Source organism: Odocoileus virginianus, chromosome 1 (genome assembly GCF_023699985.2).
Source record: "Odocoileus virginianus isolate 20LAN1187 ecotype Illinois chromosome 1, Ovbor_1.2, whole genome shotgun sequence".
Taxonomy (NCBI): Eukaryota; Metazoa; Chordata; class Mammalia; order Artiodactyla; family Cervidae; genus Odocoileus; species Odocoileus virginianus.
Genome location: NC_069674.1, coordinates 106,088,707 through 106,109,710, shown reverse-complemented (window position 1 = coordinate 106,109,710; position 21,004 = coordinate 106,088,707). Strand labels below are relative to the sequence as shown.

The 21,004-nt window shown below is 47.6% G+C and overlaps 1 protein-coding gene across 3 annotated transcripts in view; it reads left to right on the top strand.

The window, feature by feature from the left end:
• Positions 1–21,004, top strand: part of DDC (dopa decarboxylase) — an 89,745-nt gene that overhangs the window by 31,421 nt on the left and 37,320 nt on the right. For all 3 annotated transcript variants that reach the window (XM_070472061.1, XM_070472058.1, XM_070472063.1), the window contains exons 5-7: positions 1,736–1,870; positions 4,772–4,915; positions 14,830–14,896. In XM_070472061.1, the coding sequence (XP_070328162.1) occupies positions 1,736–1,870; positions 4,772–4,915; positions 14,830–14,896 (346 nt within the window). The remainder of the gene's footprint in view (positions 1–1,735; positions 1,871–4,771; positions 4,916–14,829; positions 14,897–21,004) is intronic.

Here is a 21,004-nt window from a genome sequence, read left to right as displayed (position 1 = left end):
AGGAGGCTGTGGGTTTCCCTACTTGCTTCAATTTCAGTCTGAATTTGGCAATAAGGAGTTCATGATCTGAGCCACAATCAGCTCCCGGTCTTGTTTTTGCTGACTGTATAGAGCTTCTCCGTCTTTGGCTGCAAAGAATATAATCAGCTTTTGGTATTGACCATCTGGTGATGTCCATGTGTAGAGTAATCTCTTGTGTTGCTGGAAGAGGGTGTTTGCTATGACCAGTGTGTTTCCTTGAAATTAAGATTACAGATGTGTATATATGAATTTATACATTAGAGCTGCACAGCTCTACAGAATTATGAGTGTTTTTATTTTATAAATTTCTTTCTCACAGTCAAAAAAACTCTACCTTTTACACTTTTTCTTTCTAACGGTAATGCTATTCAGCTTATGGTCTCTTCCAGGATTTACATAAGGATCCGTGATCCCAAGGGGAGTGGTCCCTGCAGACAGATGTGGGTTTGCTCCTAACCACACTGCTCACTTACTGTTAATTTGGGGCAAGTTACCTAAACTGTCTAAACATAGGCTTCCCAACCAAAGACGATACAATTAAAAATGAGCTTAGTTTGCAACTTAGATGGGCTGACAGAGTGGATGCTGAATTTATGTTCTCTTTCACCACCACCCACCCTCAGAGGAGGGAATTTTGCATCCTGATTCCTTTGCCAAAATAAGTTGTTGACATTCATTGTGTTAGCTTGATAAGCCTGCCACAAGGAAGAAGCAGAGACCAGACAACCTAGGCAGCAGACAGGATTGTCTCATTGTCCAGAGCGGGGACATCTGAGGTCAAGGTGGCGTTGGGGCTGATATCCCCGAGGCCTCTGCCCTCAGCTTGCAGGCAACCATCTCCTCCCTGTATGCTCACTTGGCCTCACCTCTGCGCATGTGTGTGTGTGTGTGTGTGTGTGTGTGCATGTGTGTGTGCGTGTGTGTGCGTGTGTGTGCATGTATGTGTGTGTGCATGTGTGTGTGTGGTGTGTGTGTGTGTGTGCATATGTGTGTGCATGTGTGTGTGTGCGTGTGTGTGCGTGTGTGTGTGTGTGTGTGTGCATGTATGTGTACGGGCACGTGTGCTCAGCTCCTCGTTCTATGAGGACACCAGCCAGGCTGGACTATGGGCCCCTCTAAAAGGCTCATTTTGACTTTGTGATCCCTTCAAAGATTTTGTCTCCATATGTGGTCACATCCTGAGAAATTGGGAGTTAGGGCTCCTATATGAAATCTGGGAGAGGGGAATTCAGTCTGTAACATTAGTGACTGGGGAAAACCCTCCAGGGCAATTTCTGGGTCTCAAAGAAGAGGCGACCCTTTGTAAAAACAGACAAATGTGTCTGTCCAAGTTGCTGTGTGCATGAAGCTGTGCTGGGAGCTGTGACCCAGGTCCCATTTCCTCCTCTGGGGGAAATGGACCAGTACCTCCTGTCCAGACTGGGAAGTGTCCATGGGAACGTGTCTGCCAAGGCTGGCAGCAGTGATGCCTAGGAAGCGCCAGTAAGTACTGGTGGGTGTTTTATGAAACAGGCAAAGCAATGCTGAATTGGTAATAAGAGCTGAAGTGTTGGCCACAGGTGTACAGCCTTTTTCCCATGCATGGGACAATGGACTTGACAATTTCAGATGCATCTTCTAAGAAAATAGGAAGATCCCACGTCACATCTCTCACGTTTAGAGATGACTCCCTGGCTGCAGTTGGACGGTCCTGTTGGCCTTTGCTTTGACTTAGGGAACTGCCAGTGAAGCTACCCTGGTGGCGCTGCTGGCCGCTCGGACCAAAGTGACCCGACGCCTGCAGGCTGCCTCCCCGGAGCTGACACAGGCTGCCATCATGGAGAAGTTGGTGGCCTACGCGTCTGATCAGGTGAGTGTGGTGCCCAGAGCCTCCTTGAGCCTCCTGAGGTGGAATGATTTGTGTGGTGTCAAGTCAAAACCACACCAAGGACTTCCTGGTGGTCCAGAGGTTAAGACTCTGTCTCCCATTGCAGGGGTGTGGGTTCTGCCCCTGGTCAGGGATCTAACATCCCATATGCCTCAGGGGGTGTCCAAAAATTAAAAAAGGAAAACAACAGGCCGTGCAGTATCCTTTCCGATCCAAGAACAGTCCCCCAGGTGTCACTAAGCGAGAGACCAGTGCTAAAGAAAAGATGTAGGCTGTAGGTGGGAACTGAGCAGATCAGGCTGAAAAGAGAGTAAACATGCTGTGAGATCAGCCCGACCCCACCTGTCCCAGCTTGTGTCAGGCCATCTGGCTGCCTTCAGTGCGGCATACTGGAGCTGCACGTGGGGCTCAGGGCTCAAAGACCCGGGCTCACGTCCCAGCCCTGTGATCTCAGACCAATCACGTCAGTTCCCAAAGCCTTTTTCAAACCATCAGACAGGGTCAAAAGGGCCTGCCGCCTGCTGTTGATGCTCTGCCAGCTAGTATTGCACTGAGATGAGGGATGAGGTGGTGCTGTGTAAGGTCTGGAGTTCTCTGCCAGTGGGGGCATCTAGTCCGTGATCAATTCCAGTGGTCAGCCTTCTTGAAAAAGGTTAAAGGCAATTGTGTGAGAGAGAACAGAAGGAAAGCGTTGAGCAGTAGCCCCACGAGTGAACCAAGAGTCAAGAGGGCACCAAAATGGTACCACCAGAGGCTTTGGTTCCACAAGGAATAGCTGACTTAGCTTCGCCCACATAGTATTTTTAAAACTATTTTTATTGTGGCAAAAGTCACATAATATAAAACGTGCTACTTTAACCATATTTAACTGTACAGTTCAGGCTCCCCTGGTGGCTCAGATGGTAAAGAATCTGCATGCAATGTGGGGGATCCAGGTTCTATCCCTGGGTCAGGAAGATCCCCAGAGAAGGGAATGGCTACCCACTCCAGTGTTCTTGCCTGGAGAATTCCATGGAGAGTGGAGTCTGGCGGGCCACAGCCCATCAGGTCACGAAGAGTTGGACCCGACAGAGTGATTAGCACACACACTATGCAGTTCAGTGGCACTAACTACATACGCTGTTGTGCAACTCTCACCATCATCCGTCTCCCAGATTTTTCACCTTCCTGAACTGAAACTCTGAGCATCAAACACTAAGTCCCCACTACCCCGCCCCTCCCCTCCGTACCCCAGCCCCTGGCATCCACATACTTTCTGACTCTATAAAGCTGACTGTTCTAGGTACCTCATGCAAGTGGAATCAAACCGTTTTTGCCTGCTCAGACTGTATTTTGGAATGTATTTTTAAGGTTAACTTAATATACATCCTATAAATAGATTGTACCTTCTTTTCCCCCCCCATACTGTACAGTATATTCTCATCAGTTATCTATTTCATACACAGTTGTGTGTATATTTCAGTGCCAGTCTCCCACTTTATCCCCCTTGTTCTCTATATCACTGATGTAGTATTTTTAATGAATTTCTTAATGAGGGCATTTCAACTGTGACAGCTTTGGAATCAGTGCAGTGCCCATACTTTGATGCTTTGTCAGGAGGATCGTCTCTGTGTGTGTCCTCTGACTCCAGGCGCTAGAGCTGCCCACAGAGGAAGAAAACGATTCACTTCTGTTTATTTCTCCCTTGCTGCCCAGACAAACATGAGAAAACTCTTAAAAATGCACGTGTAGGTCTCTAGGTATCTATGTTGAGATAAGTTGCTATGAATGTTAGGTGGTAGCCTTTACCAGCAGGGTTTTCATGAGGGAATTTCACCCTAGAAAAGTGATCCATGGTGTTCTCTAGACTCTCCCAAGGAGGCTGTGAGGTAGTACTATCCTAGATAACAGGAGTCAGGTGGGTTCATTACATCGAGTGGACAGCCATGGGCTCTTAGGCACAATTCTGTGGCTTTGCGTTCAGGTTTCCAAGGAGCAGGGTCTGATGTGGGGCTTTAGGGGTTCACCATTTATTAAGGGATGCTCTTTGGGGAAGCTTGTAGAAGTTGGGGAAGCTTGTAGAAGTTTGGGAAGCCAGATACACAGGGAAGGAATGAGCAAGGATGTGCCCTCTGGGATAGTCACCTCCCATCAGCTCCTCCTGGAGGAGGAGCTGTAGTGGAATCTACATTTCAGATGAGCATTAGCCCCCAGGAGCACGAGGTCAAGGTGCTGGTTGTAAATATATAACCCTATCACCTTCCTCCTCATCTGAGGGTAAAGAGGACACAAACCACAAGGAGAGCTACTTCTGAGCATCGTCATATATTTCGCATGCAATTTTAGAGCCTCAGATGATAAGAGTGGGACTAGGGGCTTACTAAGAACCTTCTAGAGTAATATCATCAGGTGACATTACTAGGTGTCATTTTCCCAACCGTGCTTCCAAATGAGCATCCACTGCTTCTGTCGAATTCAAACCAGGGGATGAAAAAGCCCTTAATACAGCTCCGTATAAGACTGCCCTGATGGCGCAGCACAGAAAGAATCTGCCTGCAATGCAGATTGGGGGGTTCAATTCCTGGGTTGGGAAGATCCCCTGGAAGAGGAGATGGCAACCCACTCCAGCATCCTTGCCTGGGAAATCCCATGGACAGAGGAGCCTGGCGGGCTACAGTCCGTGGGGTCACAAAGTCAGACACAACTGAGTAGGTGCACACCCTCGCCCGCAGGCACAGCCCAGCACTCTGCCCTCTAAGAGTCGGAATCATTTAGCTGGGAAGTGGAGTCCTCAGGACCTGAAACAGCTCCTGGGCTGGAGGTGGTGCAGGGAGGTGGGGTTGCCCAGGAGCCCTGCAGAAGTGCTGGAGGCTGCTCAGAGTCTAACCTGGGGCTTTCTTGCAGGCACACTCCTCCGTGGAAAGAGCCGGCTTAATTGGTGGAGTGAGATTAAAAGCCATCCCTTCCGACGACAAGTTCGCCATGCAAGCTTCTGCCCTGCAGGAGGCCCTGGAGAGAGACAAGGCAGCCGGCCTGATTCCTTTCTTCGTAAGTCCCCGGCCCCACAGGAGTGTCTGCGCCCTGCTGGGGCAGTGGGTTGGGCCTATTTCCTGGCTGCCGTGGTAGTCACGGGCCAGGCAGGACTCTGGTCAGTGAGTCTCTCCTTCAGGGCGGCTGGAGCAAAACTCCAGTGATTTCCCCTTCCGCTTGTGTGAATCTCAGAAACACAGAGTACCCAGCCTGGGGGCATACTGCTAAACCAAAAGATCTTGCTTCTACTTCCTGTTAAAAATGACACCATAGGGTGCACCCTTGACATGGTAGATGCGTGACAGTCATCAGAGTTAGCTGAATTAAAAATAAAGTACACTTTCCACCCAAAGGGGTGTCCTCAGTAGATACTAAGATACATCGTTTGTGAGAGATGTGTTGCAAGCCAGCAGTGATTAATTTAAAATACAATTAAATAGGATATAATTAAAATATCTAACTATCCAAACATCAGCTAGTTTGCTGTACACGGCTGGGCATTCTCCAGTTGGGGAGAAACAGCGGCTGTTACAACTGGAGCCTGGGAGCTGGCCTGCCTGATGTGCTCATGGCATCATCTCACGTCTGCGCCAGGCTGTCGGGTGTGACTGTGGCACTAGCCCTGTGGGGTCATCTGGCTGCACTTCGGAGTCACCTGGGGAGCTAAGAAGAATGCTGGTGCCCAGGCCCTGCTCCAGCCTCTCTGGGGACGATGCCAGATATTGGAATCGCTTCCCAGCGGCTTCCAGATTCTGCTGTGCACCCAAGATTCCATGCCCCTGGGCACCCATCCATATCTGGGTACTTCCGAGTTACAGAGCAAGCTAGGTTCAACAGACTATGTGTCACATGTTTATAACTTCCATTACTTTCTAAGAGTTACTCTTTGAGATGAGCTTTTTTATCCAAAAATTGTTTTGATCAATTCAAATTTACCACCATTTGTTGAATAACTAACATGTAGACGGAAGGCATGATTTTATATGCAATTTGATCTTGATTCAAGGATTTTCCAAGGGAATAAGGAGCATAAACAAATAATTGTAGAAACATCAACAAGTGTCAGGTTGTTGAGTCTGAAGCTCTCTTTCATATGTTGGATATTGCTGAACACCGGTCCTTTATCAAGAGGTATGCTTTGCCAATGTTTTCTCCAAGTTGGTGACATGTTGTTTCATTCTTAGTAAGTATCCACAAAGAAGAAGTTTTTATTTTTAATGAAGTTCATCTCATTAATTTTTTTCGTGGACTATGTCAGTGACACCTAAAAACTCATCTGCAAACCCAGTATGTTCCAGATTTTCTCCTGTGTTAGATTCTAGGAGTTTTATAGTTTTGCATTTTACATTTATATCTATGGTTCATTTTGAACTGGTTTTTGTAGATGGTGTAAGTCTATCCAAATCCATTCCTTGCATGTGAATGTTTGTCCCAGCACCATTTGTTGAAAAGACTCTTCTTTTCCCATTAAATTGCCTTTGCTCCTTTTGTCAAAGATCAGGTGACCATATTTGTGTATGTCGATTTTTGGGTTTTCTGTTTTGATCCATTGATCTGTCTGTTTATTCTTCCCCAATACAACACTGTCCTGATTACTGTAGCTTTTACTAAGGCTTGAAGTTGGGTAGTGTCAGTCCTCTGACTTTTTTTTCTCCTTCAATATTGTGTTGTGTATTTTGCCTTCTTTTGCTTCTCTCTATAAACTTTGGGTGTGGTTTGTCAATAGCCATAATATAATTGGCTAGAATTTGAATGAGACTGCATTGAATTTATAGATCAAATTACAAAGTGCTGACATCTTGACAATGTTGAGTCTTCCTACCCATGTACATAGAATATTTTTCCATTTATTTTGATAAATTCTTTCATCAGAGTTTTATAGTTTTCCTCATATATATCTTGAGGCTTTCCTTGTAACTCAGTTGGTAAAGAATCGATGCAGGAGACGCAGGTTCAATTCCTGGATCAGGAAGTTCTCCTGGAGAAGGAAATGGCAACCCACTCCAGTATTCTTGCCTGGAGAATCCCACGGACAGAGGAGCCTGGCAGGCTACAGTCCATGGGTTTGCAAGAGTTAGACACAACTTTGCAACTAAACCACCACCATATAGATCTTATCCATATTTTGTTAGATTTTTATCTAAGTATTTCTCCCTCCCTCTCTCGCTTTGCCACTCTAGTTTGGTGTTAGTGTACATGGTATTGTGTTCTTAATTTCAAACTCAAATTTTTCATTGCTGAAGTATGAGAAAGCAACTGACTTTTGTATATTGCCCTTTATTCTCTGTCTTGTTATAATTGCTTACTAGTTTCAGGAGGTTTGGGGTTTGATTTTGATTTGGGGGGTGGATTTCTATATAGATAACTGTGTCATCTTCAAACAAAAGTAGTTCCATTTCCCCCTCTCAATCTGTGTATCTTTAGTCCCTTTTTTGTCTTTTTGTAATAGCTAGAATTTCCAACCTCATGTTGAATAGGCACGATGAAAGCAAATATCCTTGCCTTGTTTCTGTTCTTTTCGGGAAAACCTCTAGTTTCTCACTATTAACTCTGTTGTCAGGTTTTTAATAGATGTTCTTTATCAAATTGAGGTAGAACATCTATTAAAACATCTGCTCTATCCTGTCGGCTAGGATTTTTAAAATTTTGCTGGATTTTGTTAAATAATTTTGTTTATCTATTGATATGATCAATAGATATGATTTTTTTCTTCTTTAGCCTTTTGACATGATAGGTTATGTTAATTGATTTTCAGTGCTGAATCAGTCTTGCATACCTATAGTAAGTCCTCCTTGGTTGTTAATTTGTATATATTATTGAATTAAATTTGCCTGTGTTTTGTTGAGAATTTTCACATCTATCAAAAGAGATATTTGTCTGTGGTTCTTTCTTTTCGTGTCTGTCTGATTTTGGAATTTGGGTAAGACTGGCCTCACAGAATGAGTCAGGAAACATGCTGTTTCCCTCGGTTTTCTGGAAGAGAGTATAGAGAATTAGTTTTATTTGTCTCTTTTTTAACTGAAATATTTTGTTAGTTTCGGGTACGCAGCATAGTGGCTCAGCACTTTTACGGGTTATGCACCGTTGAAACTTACTATCATATGATGCCGTATTCCCCTGTGTGCGCGATGCATCCCTATCCTGGCCCAGTACTTACTTATCCAGCTTATCCACAGTAGTTTGTGCCTCTTGGTCCCCTACCCTCACCACTCCTCTCCCCGCTTCCCTCTCCCCCGGTAATCACGAATTTGTCTTCTGTATCTAGTTTAATGCCTTTCTTAAACGCTGGGTAGATTTTACGAGTGAACCCACCTGGGCTGGTTGCTGTCTGTTTTGGGGGGCTATTAATTTATCGATTTTATTTTTTGATAGATACAGGTCATCTTAGTCTGCTCAGGTTGCTACAATAAAATGCCACAGACCAGGTGCCTTATGAGCAACAAACCTTTATTTCCCCCAGTTCTGGCGGCGGGAAGTCTGAGATCAGGCTGCCAGCACGGGTGCTCTTCAGGATCCTCTCCTGGTGCAGACGGCTGCCTTCTTGCCGTGTCCTCACACGGAGGAACAGGCTCAGGAGCTCTGGGGCCCTTTTACAGAAGCACTAATCCCGTTCTCAAGGCCTCATCCTCACCATCTCCCAAAGGCCCTGCCTCTTAACACCAACCACTTGGATTTCAGTGGTTTTGCAGATGTTAGGGGCACAGAAACGTTCAAGCTGTGGCACAGACCTGTTGAGACCATCTATTTTTCTTTATGTGAGTTTTTCTAAAATTATGTCTTTCAAAGAATTGATCCATTTCTTTCAGGTTTTCAAGTTTGTGGGCATAGAGTTATTCATAATATTATTTAAATATTATCTTTTTACCACCCAGGGGGTCAGAAATGATGGTCCTTTTATTTCTAATATTAGACATTTGTGTCCTCTCTTTTTTCTTAGTTAACCTAGTTAGATGTTTATCAATTTTATCGATCTTGTTAAAGTACCAGCATTTGGGTTTGTTGATTCTCACTATTGATTTCCTGTTTCTAATTTCATTAAGGTCTACTCTAATTTTTATTATTTCTTTTCCTTTAGGCCCTTTGGATTTAATTTTCTCTTTGTTTTCTAGTTTCCTAAGGTGGAAGCTTACATTCTGGATTTAAAATTTTCTTTCTTTTCTAGTGTATGTATTCATTTAATGCTATAACATTCCCCCTAAACTATTATCATTTGTTCCCCCTAAACTAATTATTTTCACTGCATTTCACACATTTTGGTAAGTTGTATTTTCATTTTCATCGAGTTAAAAATATTTTGAAAATTTCCCTTTGTCCTGTATGTTAATTAAAATCTTTACTATGTTGTCAAGCCATAAACATGATATGTCTCTCTGTTTATTTAAATCTTCTTTAATTTCTTTCATCATATAAGCCTATACTTGCTTTGCTAGATTTATACCTACATAGTTCTTTTTTTGAACAGTTATAGATGGTGTTGTATGTTTAGTCTAGGTGTCCATGTGTTTATTGTAGCTTACAGAAATACAGTTAATTTTTATGCTGATCTTATATCCTGTAATGCTGCTGAACTCACTTGTTAGTTCTAGGAGGGTTTTTAAAAAATGAATTTTATGGGTTTTTCTGTCTAGATAACCATGTCATATGCAAACAGGTACAACTGTATTTCTTCCCTTCTGACCAGTTTGCCTTTTATTTATTTTTCATGCCTTTTTGCACTGGATAGAATTTCAAGTACTATTTGTTTGGCAGTGATGAAGGTAGGCATTCTTATCTGGTTTCCAACGTTAAAGTGAAATGATTGAGTTTTTCACCATTAAGTATGATGTTATCTTTAGACTTTATAGATGTTCATTATCAAATTGAGAAAGTTTTCTCCATTCCTGAAGTTCTGAGAATTTTTATCATGAATTACTGTTGAATTTTGTCAAATTATTTTTCTACACTGATTGATGTGGTTGAGTGGTTTTATTAAGCCTGTTAACAAGGTGGATTACAGTGGATTTCAAATACTAAACCAGCCTTGCATTCCTGAAGTAAATCTCATTTGTTCATAATGTAATTCCTATTGCTAGATTCTAATTACTAACATTTAAGGACTTTTGCTTCTATATGCATGAGTAATATTGGTTTGTAGTTTTCCCTTTTCATAGTCTTGTTTTGATGTTAGGGTAATACTGACTTTATAAAAAGACTTGAGAAGCAGTTCCTTCCTCTGCTATTTTCTGGAAGAGATTGTGTAGAATTGATGCTAATTGTACTTAAACATATGGTTTTGAATTTAGCACTGTTCTATATATGGGAAGAAGCCAGAGTCTGGGTTCTTGGAAATCACTCCTTTGATATACACCTTAACCATCCAGGGTCAGTATCTGGCTTTTCTCCATCCTGAATCCACTCGGGGTGCATGTCTGGGGCAGCAGCAGTGGCTGATGGCTTGGTGGCCACAACCTTGTTTGCTTACTGATGTGGCAGGCAACGTTCTTGTTTATACCCCTATAATGTGGTGGTGGAAATTCAGAGCAGGGCAGTGTTTCATTTTGGCTGCTACTCTGTGTCTTTGTGTTGATGAAGACTTTGAAATAAGCATCATCTATGTGCTCTTCCGGAGAAGGCAGTGGCACCCCACTCCAGTACTCTTGCCTGGAAACTCCCATGGACAGAGGAGCCTGGTGGGCTGCAGTCCATGGGGTCGCTAAGTGTCGGAAACAGCTGAGCGACTTCACTTTCACTTTTTCACTTTCATGCACTGGAGAAGGAAATGGCAACCCACTCCAGTGTTCTTGCCTGGAGAATCCCAGGGACGGGGGAGCCTGGTGGGCTGCCGTCTATGGGATCGCACAGAGTCGGACACGACTGAAGCGACTTAGCAGCAGCAGCAGCATGTGCTCTTCAGGGTGGCCAAGACCTCTGTCGGGGCATTTTATATGCATCATTTAAGAGGCATCTACACCTCCATCAATTACATTTCACTATCCTCATGGTGGGCTCTCAAGCAAAAGGTGACAAGTTCACGGACTTCGGAGCAAGTGCCAGATACTCACACTCATCGCACTTCAAAGCCTATCATGATGGAATAAGTGACAATTCCATGCTAATTCACTAAGTCACTCACTTGTTTGACAAATGAACACCCATGACATACTGGGCCTGTGGGACTGAGATCAAGGAGTGCCCTCAACCATCCTACGGGCTGGAGTGGAGCTATTAAGGGAACAGTCTGCACCAGGGTGCAGTGTAATCTGCATTAGAGGCCCAGTGATTTGGAGCAGAGGGTTTCACAGCTCTCAGAGCTCACAGTCTGACGTGTATGAAACCCCTGCTTCCTTAGAGCCCTCCCTCTGCCAGCCCCGCGGATCCGTGGGTAGGCATGGTCCCTTTCCTCTAGCAATGCTCCTGGTGGCAGACAGACATGTCCACGGATCTTTGTGCCATTTGGTGAGAACTATGCATGCGGACAGTGCTTCCCTGGGGGCTCAGATGGTAAGGAATCTGTCTGCAATGCAGGAGACCCCTGGTTTGATCCCTGGTTCAGGAAGATCCCATGGAGAAAGGAATGGCGACCCACTCCAGTACGCTTGCCTGGAGAACTGCATGGACAGAGGAGCCTGGAGGGTCACAGTCCGTGGGGTTGCAAAGAGTTGGACACGACTGAAGCGACTAACGCACACACATGCACATGGACGAGGGGTAGAGGGTGTGATGAGCTCGGTAGGGGGGTGTCAGTGAAGTCTTTGCTGAGAGTTAACGTATAAGCCCCCCTGTCCTGGAGGACATGCATCACGAGCCTGTCTTGTGGAAGAAAACAACACTGCAAAGGCACAGAGATGGGAGGATCACTGGATGCCTGAGAAGATGCAGAAAGAGATGGGAGGATCACTGGGTGCCTGAGAAGATGCAGACAGAGATGTGGACGATCACTGGATGCCTGAGAAGATGCAGCTGGCCATTGTGGTGAAGGGGCAGCCGAGGGCCCGTGCAGCTGGAAGGAGAGGCTGCCTGGACCAGGCAGGAGTGTTGCTTGAGCTTCGACATGTTTGCCGGTTCCCATTGAAATGAATGCCTGGTGGTTATCATCCTTCACATGTGTGGCTCTGTGATGCAGACCCTGAGATGCAGACCCTGTTGCCTGGATGTCTCAGGGAGCTTGCTGACCCTGGAGGTTTAGCCAGTCCTGGAGATCTGAAAGGCACTTGAGCCTTTCCTAAGCAAGCTAGCCCCCTGGAGCCCACGAGCCCTACCCACCTCCTTCATGGTTCACAGAGGGGCTACAGCCCCTTCAAAGTGTGACCTGCTATGGAAAGTAGGGGGCAGATTGGGCAGATCTGACCTGGGAGCCCTCCAGGAACTGGCCGGGTCTTGTGATACATTTCTCTTTCTTCCCCTGGGTGGTTTGCTTTCCTGACCTGATACGATCAGGCCCAAGGCAGAGAGCAGAGCCTGCGGGCAGTGGTGAGACTGGCCGAGGAGGAGGGGCGGGCAGCGTGGGGTAGCAGGACAGCTCCAGGCTCTCAGAGGTGGGCGCCCAGCCCGCCTCCCCCTTTGCAAATGTGATTAGGTCTCTGCAGAGCAGCTGAAATCAGGTTAGCATCTCTGAGCTGAGCCGCGTAATCAGAGCCTGGAGCAGAGCAGGTGCTGGGGTTAAAGCAGCTTCTGAGAATGAGGACAAGCTGCCTCACAGCCCTCAAAACACAGAACACACGGGCCCTGCCGTCCCCCAGCCTGGCACATCCTCCTAGGAGCCTGGACCCCATGTTGCCCACATGCTGTGGAGGGAGCTGCCCAGGGATGGGGTTGGTTGGAAGGGCCTCAGGCATGGCCCAATGTGCTGGGTTCTTTAATGGCAGAACCGGAGTTAAGAATAGCTGGACTCTCTTCTTAGTCTGATCCTGCCTGTTTGTCCTCAGACCCCACGCTGAGTGTCTCACTTAAGCTAACAGTAAAGTAGGGGGTCCCAAAGACATCCAAATCAGGAGGGTCCTGACGACTGAATATAATGTCTGCAAAGCTCGCAGACCTGGCTGAGACATGGTCTCAGCTGAGGCCACTCCCAGGACTGGACAGCGTTTTGTTGATTTTACAAAATGCTCCACGGCAGAGTGAAAATATCAATACTAACATAAACATCTCAGAATAAAAGGTGTAATATTAACCAAATCTCGTCATAAGAGTCAAACAGTACTAATATTTGGTGAAATTATTCTAGACTCACTGTCATATACACATTAATAGAAAACAATTTTAACAAGCGGATATTCAGGTTGCATTTTAAAAACAGGTGGTATGGCATTTATTTCCATTAGGATTTAACTGAGGAAAATGAGATGAAATGAAAGGAGTTCCTGGATGTCAGAAGTGTCATTCCTAAGAGACTTGAGAAAATAATTTGCAGGTGATATTAAGATGGTTGAATCATCCTGTGGTTTTGTTTTTTTTTTTTTAAAGCTACACAAGCTTTAAGATATAGACAAAGCATTTTATAGGTTTCATGTTCTACCTACCAAACCAGGACCCTTAGACAAAGTGTTTTGATATTCAGTTATATTTCTGGGAGGAATTGCAAACTCCAGAGGAAAATGGCTCACTGGCTCAGATTCCCACCCAGTGATTCTTCTGGTCAGGATTAAGCAGGCCTGGAGGATGGCTGGTGCTCGGACGGGGGCGGGGAGGGGTGTGAGGGGTGGGCACACAGGTGGGAGGACAGGGTCTGAGAAGCCGTGGGAAAGGGCAAAGGTGCAAGGTCTACACTCTCTGACCTTAGGCTCTGGGCACATCCTGGTCCAGCGCATTTGTGTTGTAAATGAGAAAGCAAACACCCAGCAGGCGTCCGCAGGAGGCAGAGCTGGGCCTCCATCTGGCCTCAGTGTCCCACCTGCTTGGCTTCGACCTCTGTGTATCCATCTTGCCTTTTCATTCTGGATGTCTCAGGAAGCTTGCTGACCCTGGCGGTCTAGCCAGCTCCTCGGCACCTGAAAGGAAAGTGCCCCTTTCCTAGGCACACCAGCCCTCTCAGAGCCCACAGACCTGGCCACACGCCCTGCGGGGCTCTGACGCTCCAGGCCACTGTTCTCCCGCCCTGAGCCCCCAGAGCCAGGGGCCAGACAACCAGAGCAGCTCTTGTGCCCACAGCCCATTGCAGTGATCTGAAATGACTCATGCTTGTCAGCACTAAGCCTGCCTCGCCTGTTCCTTTCTGCTGGAACCTGGAGTTCGTGCCCACCCTTGCCCCTCTCCCCAGCCCTTCCTCCACCTCCTGCTCAACACTGGTGCTTCCCTGTGTGGCCCTGCACGGCACGGCATCCCCTCTCCCTGTGGGTATCACAAGCTATCCGTGCGGCGGCGATAGCCTCCCACACTCTTGGCCTTCCCTGACTATGTCCGCTGAGCCATCCCCGGGCAGAGCCCCACACCTCCCTGGTCAGACTGCTTTGACTCTGAGACACGTTTGGTTTTCATATCAAACACAGGTGGGCGTAGGTGAAATGCAACCAGGGAGGCCTCCAGCCTGGTTCTCAAGTTTACAGGCTTTGTTTTTCTGATCCTTCCGTCTCTATTCTCGGAGCACAGATAATTGCTGGAGGCTCCATAAAGGCCCCACAGAGTGAATGAAATTTCAGTCTTGTCACATTGAAAGAGAAATTTCGTTATTTAGACAGCACCCGCCACCATAAATCAATTAGGCTCTTTGGTTTTGAAAACATCAGATGCTTTTTGATTGTTTGGAGGCTGTTTGCATGCAGTGAATGTTTCAGCACCCAATCTGTGCCATCAAAGTGTGAGTTCCTAGCAACACGAACAAATAAGAAGCAGACCCTGGTCTCAAGAGCTTCATGGGTTTCCAGGGCTGGGCCTGGGGGTGTGGCTGTGTGTGTGGAGGTTACAGCAGGGACTATGACATAGGACTGAACAAAGGACATTTGCTTCTTACCCTCCAGGTGGTGGCTACACTGGGGACCACGTCCTGCTGCTCCTTTGACAACCTCTTAGAAGTGGGGCCCATTTGTAAGTATTTGATTAAATTTTATTTGGAAAAAATTTTCCTGATATCCAAAGACTTTAGTGAACTATCTCTTTGGGCTCTCCTTCATATATTAATATTATATTATACCATTATATAATAATACATTATAATATTATCATAATATATAACTGACTCATTGGAAAATACCCTGATGCTGGGAAAGATTGAGGGCAGGAGGAGAAGGGGACAACAGAGGATGAGGTGGTTGGATGGCATCAGCAACTCGATGGACATGAGTTTGAGCAAGTTCTGGGAGTTGGTGATGGACTGGGAAGCCTGGCAGGCTGCAATCCATGGAGTTGCCAAGAGTTGGACATGACTGAGCAACTGAACTGGCTGATACTATATTATATAAATGTAATATAATTATATAGTAATACACCATATTATAATATAATGTTAACATCATGAAACTTACTGTGGGATAGTCTGCCAAACTCTTCTCACATTTACAGTGAACTCCAAAAACTCAGAACTTGGGCTAATTGGACAACAGTTAACCTTAGCTGTACCAACACAGTGTTAGTAAGTGAAATACAACAGTGATATCAGATTGTAAAGGCTGTGTTGTTCCATTGAAGAGAACCAACTTTGCAGATTCTCAGAGGGTTGTGTGTGGGATGGCAGGAGAGTTTCCTGTCCTTGGAGTAAATCTTCCAGCATCTTTTTTTTTTTTTTTGCCTTCTTGGAATTCCTGAATATAGGTGAGCAAATTAAAACAATTAAGCAAATAAATTTAAACAAACAAAAAGACTAGATTCCTCCCAAGAAGAAAGTGAGCTTTGTGTGTTTACTGGGAGCCGCCCTGGAGAAGGGAATGGCAACCCACTCCAGTATTCTTGCCTGGAGAATCCCGTGGACAGAGGAGCCTGGCGGGCTATAGTCCATGGGGTCACAGAGAATCGGACGCGACTGAGGGGCTAACAGTTCACTTAGCTTCCCTCCTCCCTCAGTGGAGCATTGAGGTTTTCTTAAACAGAATTCAGAGAATTCAAAAGTGAGCCGGGAATAAGTGGCTTGGACCTGAGGCTCTAGGAACGCAGCAGGGCTTTCTCTTGCTGGAAGGCCTCTCCTCAGGCAAGGGCCCGGCTTATGAGCATCCTCTCTGTCCTCAGGGCAGGAGAACCAGCTCCTTAGCTTCAGGCAGAGCCGCTGCCCAGGGCATGGGGAAACAGGTGGCAGGAGCCAGCTGGAGGGCCTAGATGTTTCCTGGCCACGCTGTGGCTTGCGCCAGGCATCCAGCCGTCTGCTGGGCCTGGCTCACTGCCCATTTGTGGAACTCCAGGGGCTTCTCAGCTCTCCTCACCTGGGTCCACCTGTGGACCACACTCAGGGGATGCAGGAGTGGACCATCTCCCCCCACCATGAGTGATGGCTGGATGGTGTGCGTTGAGCCGGCCGCAATCACAGCATCAGTGCTGCAGCCCAGCCGCCCTGTGGCTTCAGTTCTGAGCTCTGCCCCCGTCTGCAAAGTGCAGTCAGAAGCACTTGTCATTGTGAACTGATGGGATTCTGAGTGACTGAGTTAATACGCAGAGAGGGTGCGAGGCAGGGGGATGGGAGGAGCCCTCGGGATCCAGGAGATGTGGAGCTGTTGGCTGGCCCACCAGGTAGCCGTGGGTGCTCATGGCCTGTCCCCACGGGCGCCAGCTCCCCAGCCATGACCATGGCAGATGTCTGTCCCCCCCACTGGCTGGAGTCAGAGGCGCAAGGCTGGGGTTGGGGGCCAGGGAGGAGGGACAAGCTGGCTGTGGCCATAGGCGTGGCTTCACGAGCTGCACACCCTGATCCTGGGCCAAGGCGCTGAGCCACTGGATTCAGATGTCAGGCCGGGAACTGGATGTCCGGGCCCCTGGCCAGCTGATGGCAATCCACGGCCATCAGATTCGAAGGCTGAGAGCCCCACGGGGCACAGCCCACAGGACCCTGCCCCCCAGCACGGGCTGCTCTCCTGTCCTGGGGCTCCCAGGGCTGGGGGCTGTGGGAAGAGCTGGATCATTGAGGGGCTTTTGGTGCCAAGTGTAGGGGCTGTTCCCGGGGGGCCGAGGGATCCAGTGAGCACCACCACCCTCCACTCACTGCCCAGGCTTATGCATGAGGGCAATTTGGACAATTCTATTTATTATTGGCAAGGCTCTTACTAACCATGGGTGGTGTCTTCACAGTTGAATGAGCACCTTTTACCTGCTTGCCCTCCTCTGAGTGTCGTTTTCTTGCTTGTCACCAAATATTTAGCATTCTTCAACTTTGGACAAGACCAGGTCAACCTTGTTCTATAGTGCGATCAGAGGAAACCATTAAAATAATTCAGATTAGTCATCTTGGCCAGTATTGACCAAGAGGCTTATCAGAACCTGGTTTTCTCCCAACTGCTGCTTTAGGAAAGGAGTTTTTTTTAAAAAAAAAAACAATATTTATTTATTTATGTATGTGTTTGGCTGCTCCAAGTCTTAGTTATATTACATGGGATCTTCAGTCCTCATTGAGGCATGTGGGATCTTTGGTCTCAGCATACAGACTCTTTTTAAACTTGATTCTTTCTCTGCGGCTGCACTGGTTCTTCACTGCTGTGCACAGACTTGCTCCAGCCGCGGCCAGCAAGGCCTCTCTTCAGTTGCTGGGCGCGTGCTTCTCCTGGCGGGGGCTTCTCTCGTTGCAGAGCGCAGGCTCCGGGGGCCTTGGGCCTCAGTAGCTGTGGCCCCCGGGCTTAGTTGGTCCACAGCACGTGGGATCTTCCTGGACCAGGGGTTGAACCCATGTTCCCTGCATTGGCAGGTGGATTCTGAACCACTGGATGGTCAGGGAAGTCACATGTGAACTCTCTGTTTACAGCATGTGGGATCTGGTTCCCTGACCAGGGATAGTCCCTGCATTGGGAGCGCAGAGTCTTAGGCACTGGATCACCAGGGAAGTCCCAGGAAAGACACTTTCTGTTTAGTTTCTTTTGAAACAATTTGCCAGTGAGACTGTTTCAGTTGGTCATCTTGGAGTGATCAGTGGGAATTCCTGGTAGATTTTATTGAGAAAAGGATAAGAAACAGAAAGCAGAGAGTTGAAGGCAGACAGGCAGAAGGTATGAAGGTGGGAAGCTGATGCGGAGGTCCCCGGGAAGGGGAGGAGGGGAGGGGATACAGGGCAGGCAAGATGGAATGGCTGGTAAGGATGCAGCGGACACTTCCAGAGGGCTGCTGCTTCTGTCCGTGGGGCCGTGGAAGCCTTGTAAGGAAACATGCAGGCAGAGAGAGCTCGAGAGGGACAGCGGCTGCCTCCTCCCTTGTGGCCGGAGCAGAAAGCTCCCTGTCCAGGCAGCCTCATCTGGGTGGGCCTGATCCTGGGGCGTGCAACTCCTGTGTTCCAACCACGGGGTCTCCAGGACCCCTGACTCCTACAGATATCCTCAGTATTTGAAGAGGCTAGGAGGCAGGTTGTGCTGTCAGTCAATCACATGTAAGACTCAGGATGTGGCCATGGTAGCCTTGGCTCTTCCTTTCCTCGTGGAGAGAGGAGAACCCCATTGGGAATCCACTCAGCAAGGGTATCCAGAAGTTCCTTCTACAGGAGTTTATGTTTAGTCTTTTCCTTTCTCAACTGAAATGTTGTTGAGATAATGATAAAGCCACATGTATCTGGTTCAATCACTTCATCACATAGAGAAAGGGATAAAGTAGAAACAGTGACAGATTGTATTTTCTTGGGCTCCAACATTGCTGTGGACAGTGACTGCAGCCATGAAATTAAAAGATGCTTGCTCCTTGGAGGGAAAGCTATGATAAACCTAGACAAACATATTAAAAAGCTGAGACGTCACTTTACCAACAAAGGTCCATCTAGCCAAAGCTGTGGTTTTACCAGTAGTCATCTATAGATGTGAGATCTGGACCATAAAAAAGGCTGAGTACTGAAGAATTGATGCTTTTGAACTGTGGTGCTGGAGAAGACTCTTGAGAGTTCCTTGGACAATGAGGAGATCAAACCAGTCAATCCTAAAGGAAATCAACCCTGAGTATTCATTAGAAGGACTGTTGCTGAAGTTGAAGCTCCAATACTTTGGCCACCTGATGCAAAGAGTCAACTTGTTGGAAAAGACCCTGATGCTGGGAAAGATTGAAGGCAAGTGAAGAAGGGGATGACAGAGGATGAGATGGCTGGATGGCATCACTGACTCGATGGACATGAGTTTGAGTAAACTCCAAGAGTTGGTGATGGACAGGGAAGCCTGGTGTGCTACAGTCCATGGGGTCACAAAGAATCAGACTTAATTTAGCAAATGAACAACAGAGCCACATAATGACAACCTCTGTGTACTTTTCCCAGTTTGTTCTGATGGTAACATTTTGCAAAACTGCAGTACATGTCACAACCAGTCAGGGTGTGTCCCTGGGCTGTCACAGGCTGGCGGGAGGCTGCCTACATTTCCTGGCCCCTCTGGGAGATCCAGTGAGTACTTGTAGTTCCCAGTCCTCCAGGACTCAGAACTGATATGAAATGACCCAAAGCCCCATTTTAAGCCCTGCTGTTACACTGTCTGGGAGATGAGTCCTAGCAGACATGGCCTTCCCCTCCCCAGAGCCAAGGGCAAAGGCCAGAGCTCCTTGGGGTGAAGCTAGTTCTCTCTGCAGCCATCTTTCTGGGGACCCCCTTCCCACCGGAGGCCCCTCTGCCTTTCCCCACCCACTGCTCCCTCCGAGATCCCCTGTATCCTCTGGAGTGACACAGCCCTGGGGGCTGGCATCATTCCAGCCCCCTCCTTGGGGTCTGAGGTCAGATCTCCTCTCCTCTGTCTTCCCAGGCAAGGCCCAGCTAAGGGAAGGGGCTGTGGTTTCACTGTGCGACAAGCATCTTTCTCACGGGGTGAGGGCTGAGGGGCCCCCAAACTCCATCCCCCTCCTCCCGCCCTCGCGGCTGTATTCCTTCCTACCTTGTCTGCCTGAGCTGGACACAGACCCTGGCATCTGTCAGACGCTACTCAAGTGCCTCTAACAGAAAATGCAGTTCTCTGACAGCGGCCTCCGCGGCCCCACGGAGGACCCAAGCTTGCCCTGAACTTTTGTGTCCATCCTGTACGCGTGTCTGAAGCTTCTCCCTCCCTCAGTAGAGCTGAGCTTTAGCAGCGACCGATGACAATGTTCTGCAGCGGTGCTGGCCCTTGTGTCCTTTCATGACCCCATTTCTCCTAAGGCTTCGTGCCCATTCCGGCACACAGCAACATTATGGGGGGCTCTGAGGGCACCCAGAGGCAGGCTGGTCTGTGTGAGGCATTTTAGGCCTCACCCAGTGAGACCCTCTGTTATTGACCATTGTCCCAGGACACATTTGAGCTTAATCCAACTGAGAGCTTTCGTTCCTTCCATCCTGAAGATCAAACTGAATCATGGCTTTGAAATGTCTCTTCCATCTTTTATCAGCAGAATTCAGAAGTGCTCCTCACTCCTCATAGCATTTGTGTGTGATGAACCAGCATCACACAGGCAAAAGTGAACTGTGAATCTATTCACCTGCACGGATGCATTGGTGGGTCCTGACCAGCCCCTGCAAGGGTGCTCTGATCCAGGTTTCCTGGGGCAGCATCTGCCCCCATAAGGGAAGGAGCCCACCCCTTGATCTAGACCCACCACCTCTCCTGCTTGCGTGTTTCACAGCTATGGGAAGCCCCCAGTGCTGAGGCTGGGAATAATCACAGTGATCACATCATTCCTCGCTGAGTCTGTCCTCCTGTCGTGATGGGTACAGTATGAGTGCCATCTGGTTTATCCCTCGGGGTCTGAGTGCTGTTTTATCTCCATTTACTGAAAGCAGAGCGAGCATGCAACATGGCAGTAAGGCCACAGCTGCTGGCACCTGGGGGAGGGATTTGAACCCAGATGCACCCGAATCGGGGGAGCACGTTCAGACAGGACTCTCCCCCAGCTCAATGCTAGAAGGTTCCTGTTCTGTGAAACCCTTCTCGGGTGGCTGGAACCCAAGATTCACACTCATGAAAGGAGCTGAGAAGATTCAGGAAGCATAAAATAGGTGCCTGAACTTCCTGTGGGGATGGAGGGGGGCAGAGAGACCAGTGGGGACTGTGGGTGGTCCCAACCTCAAGAGAT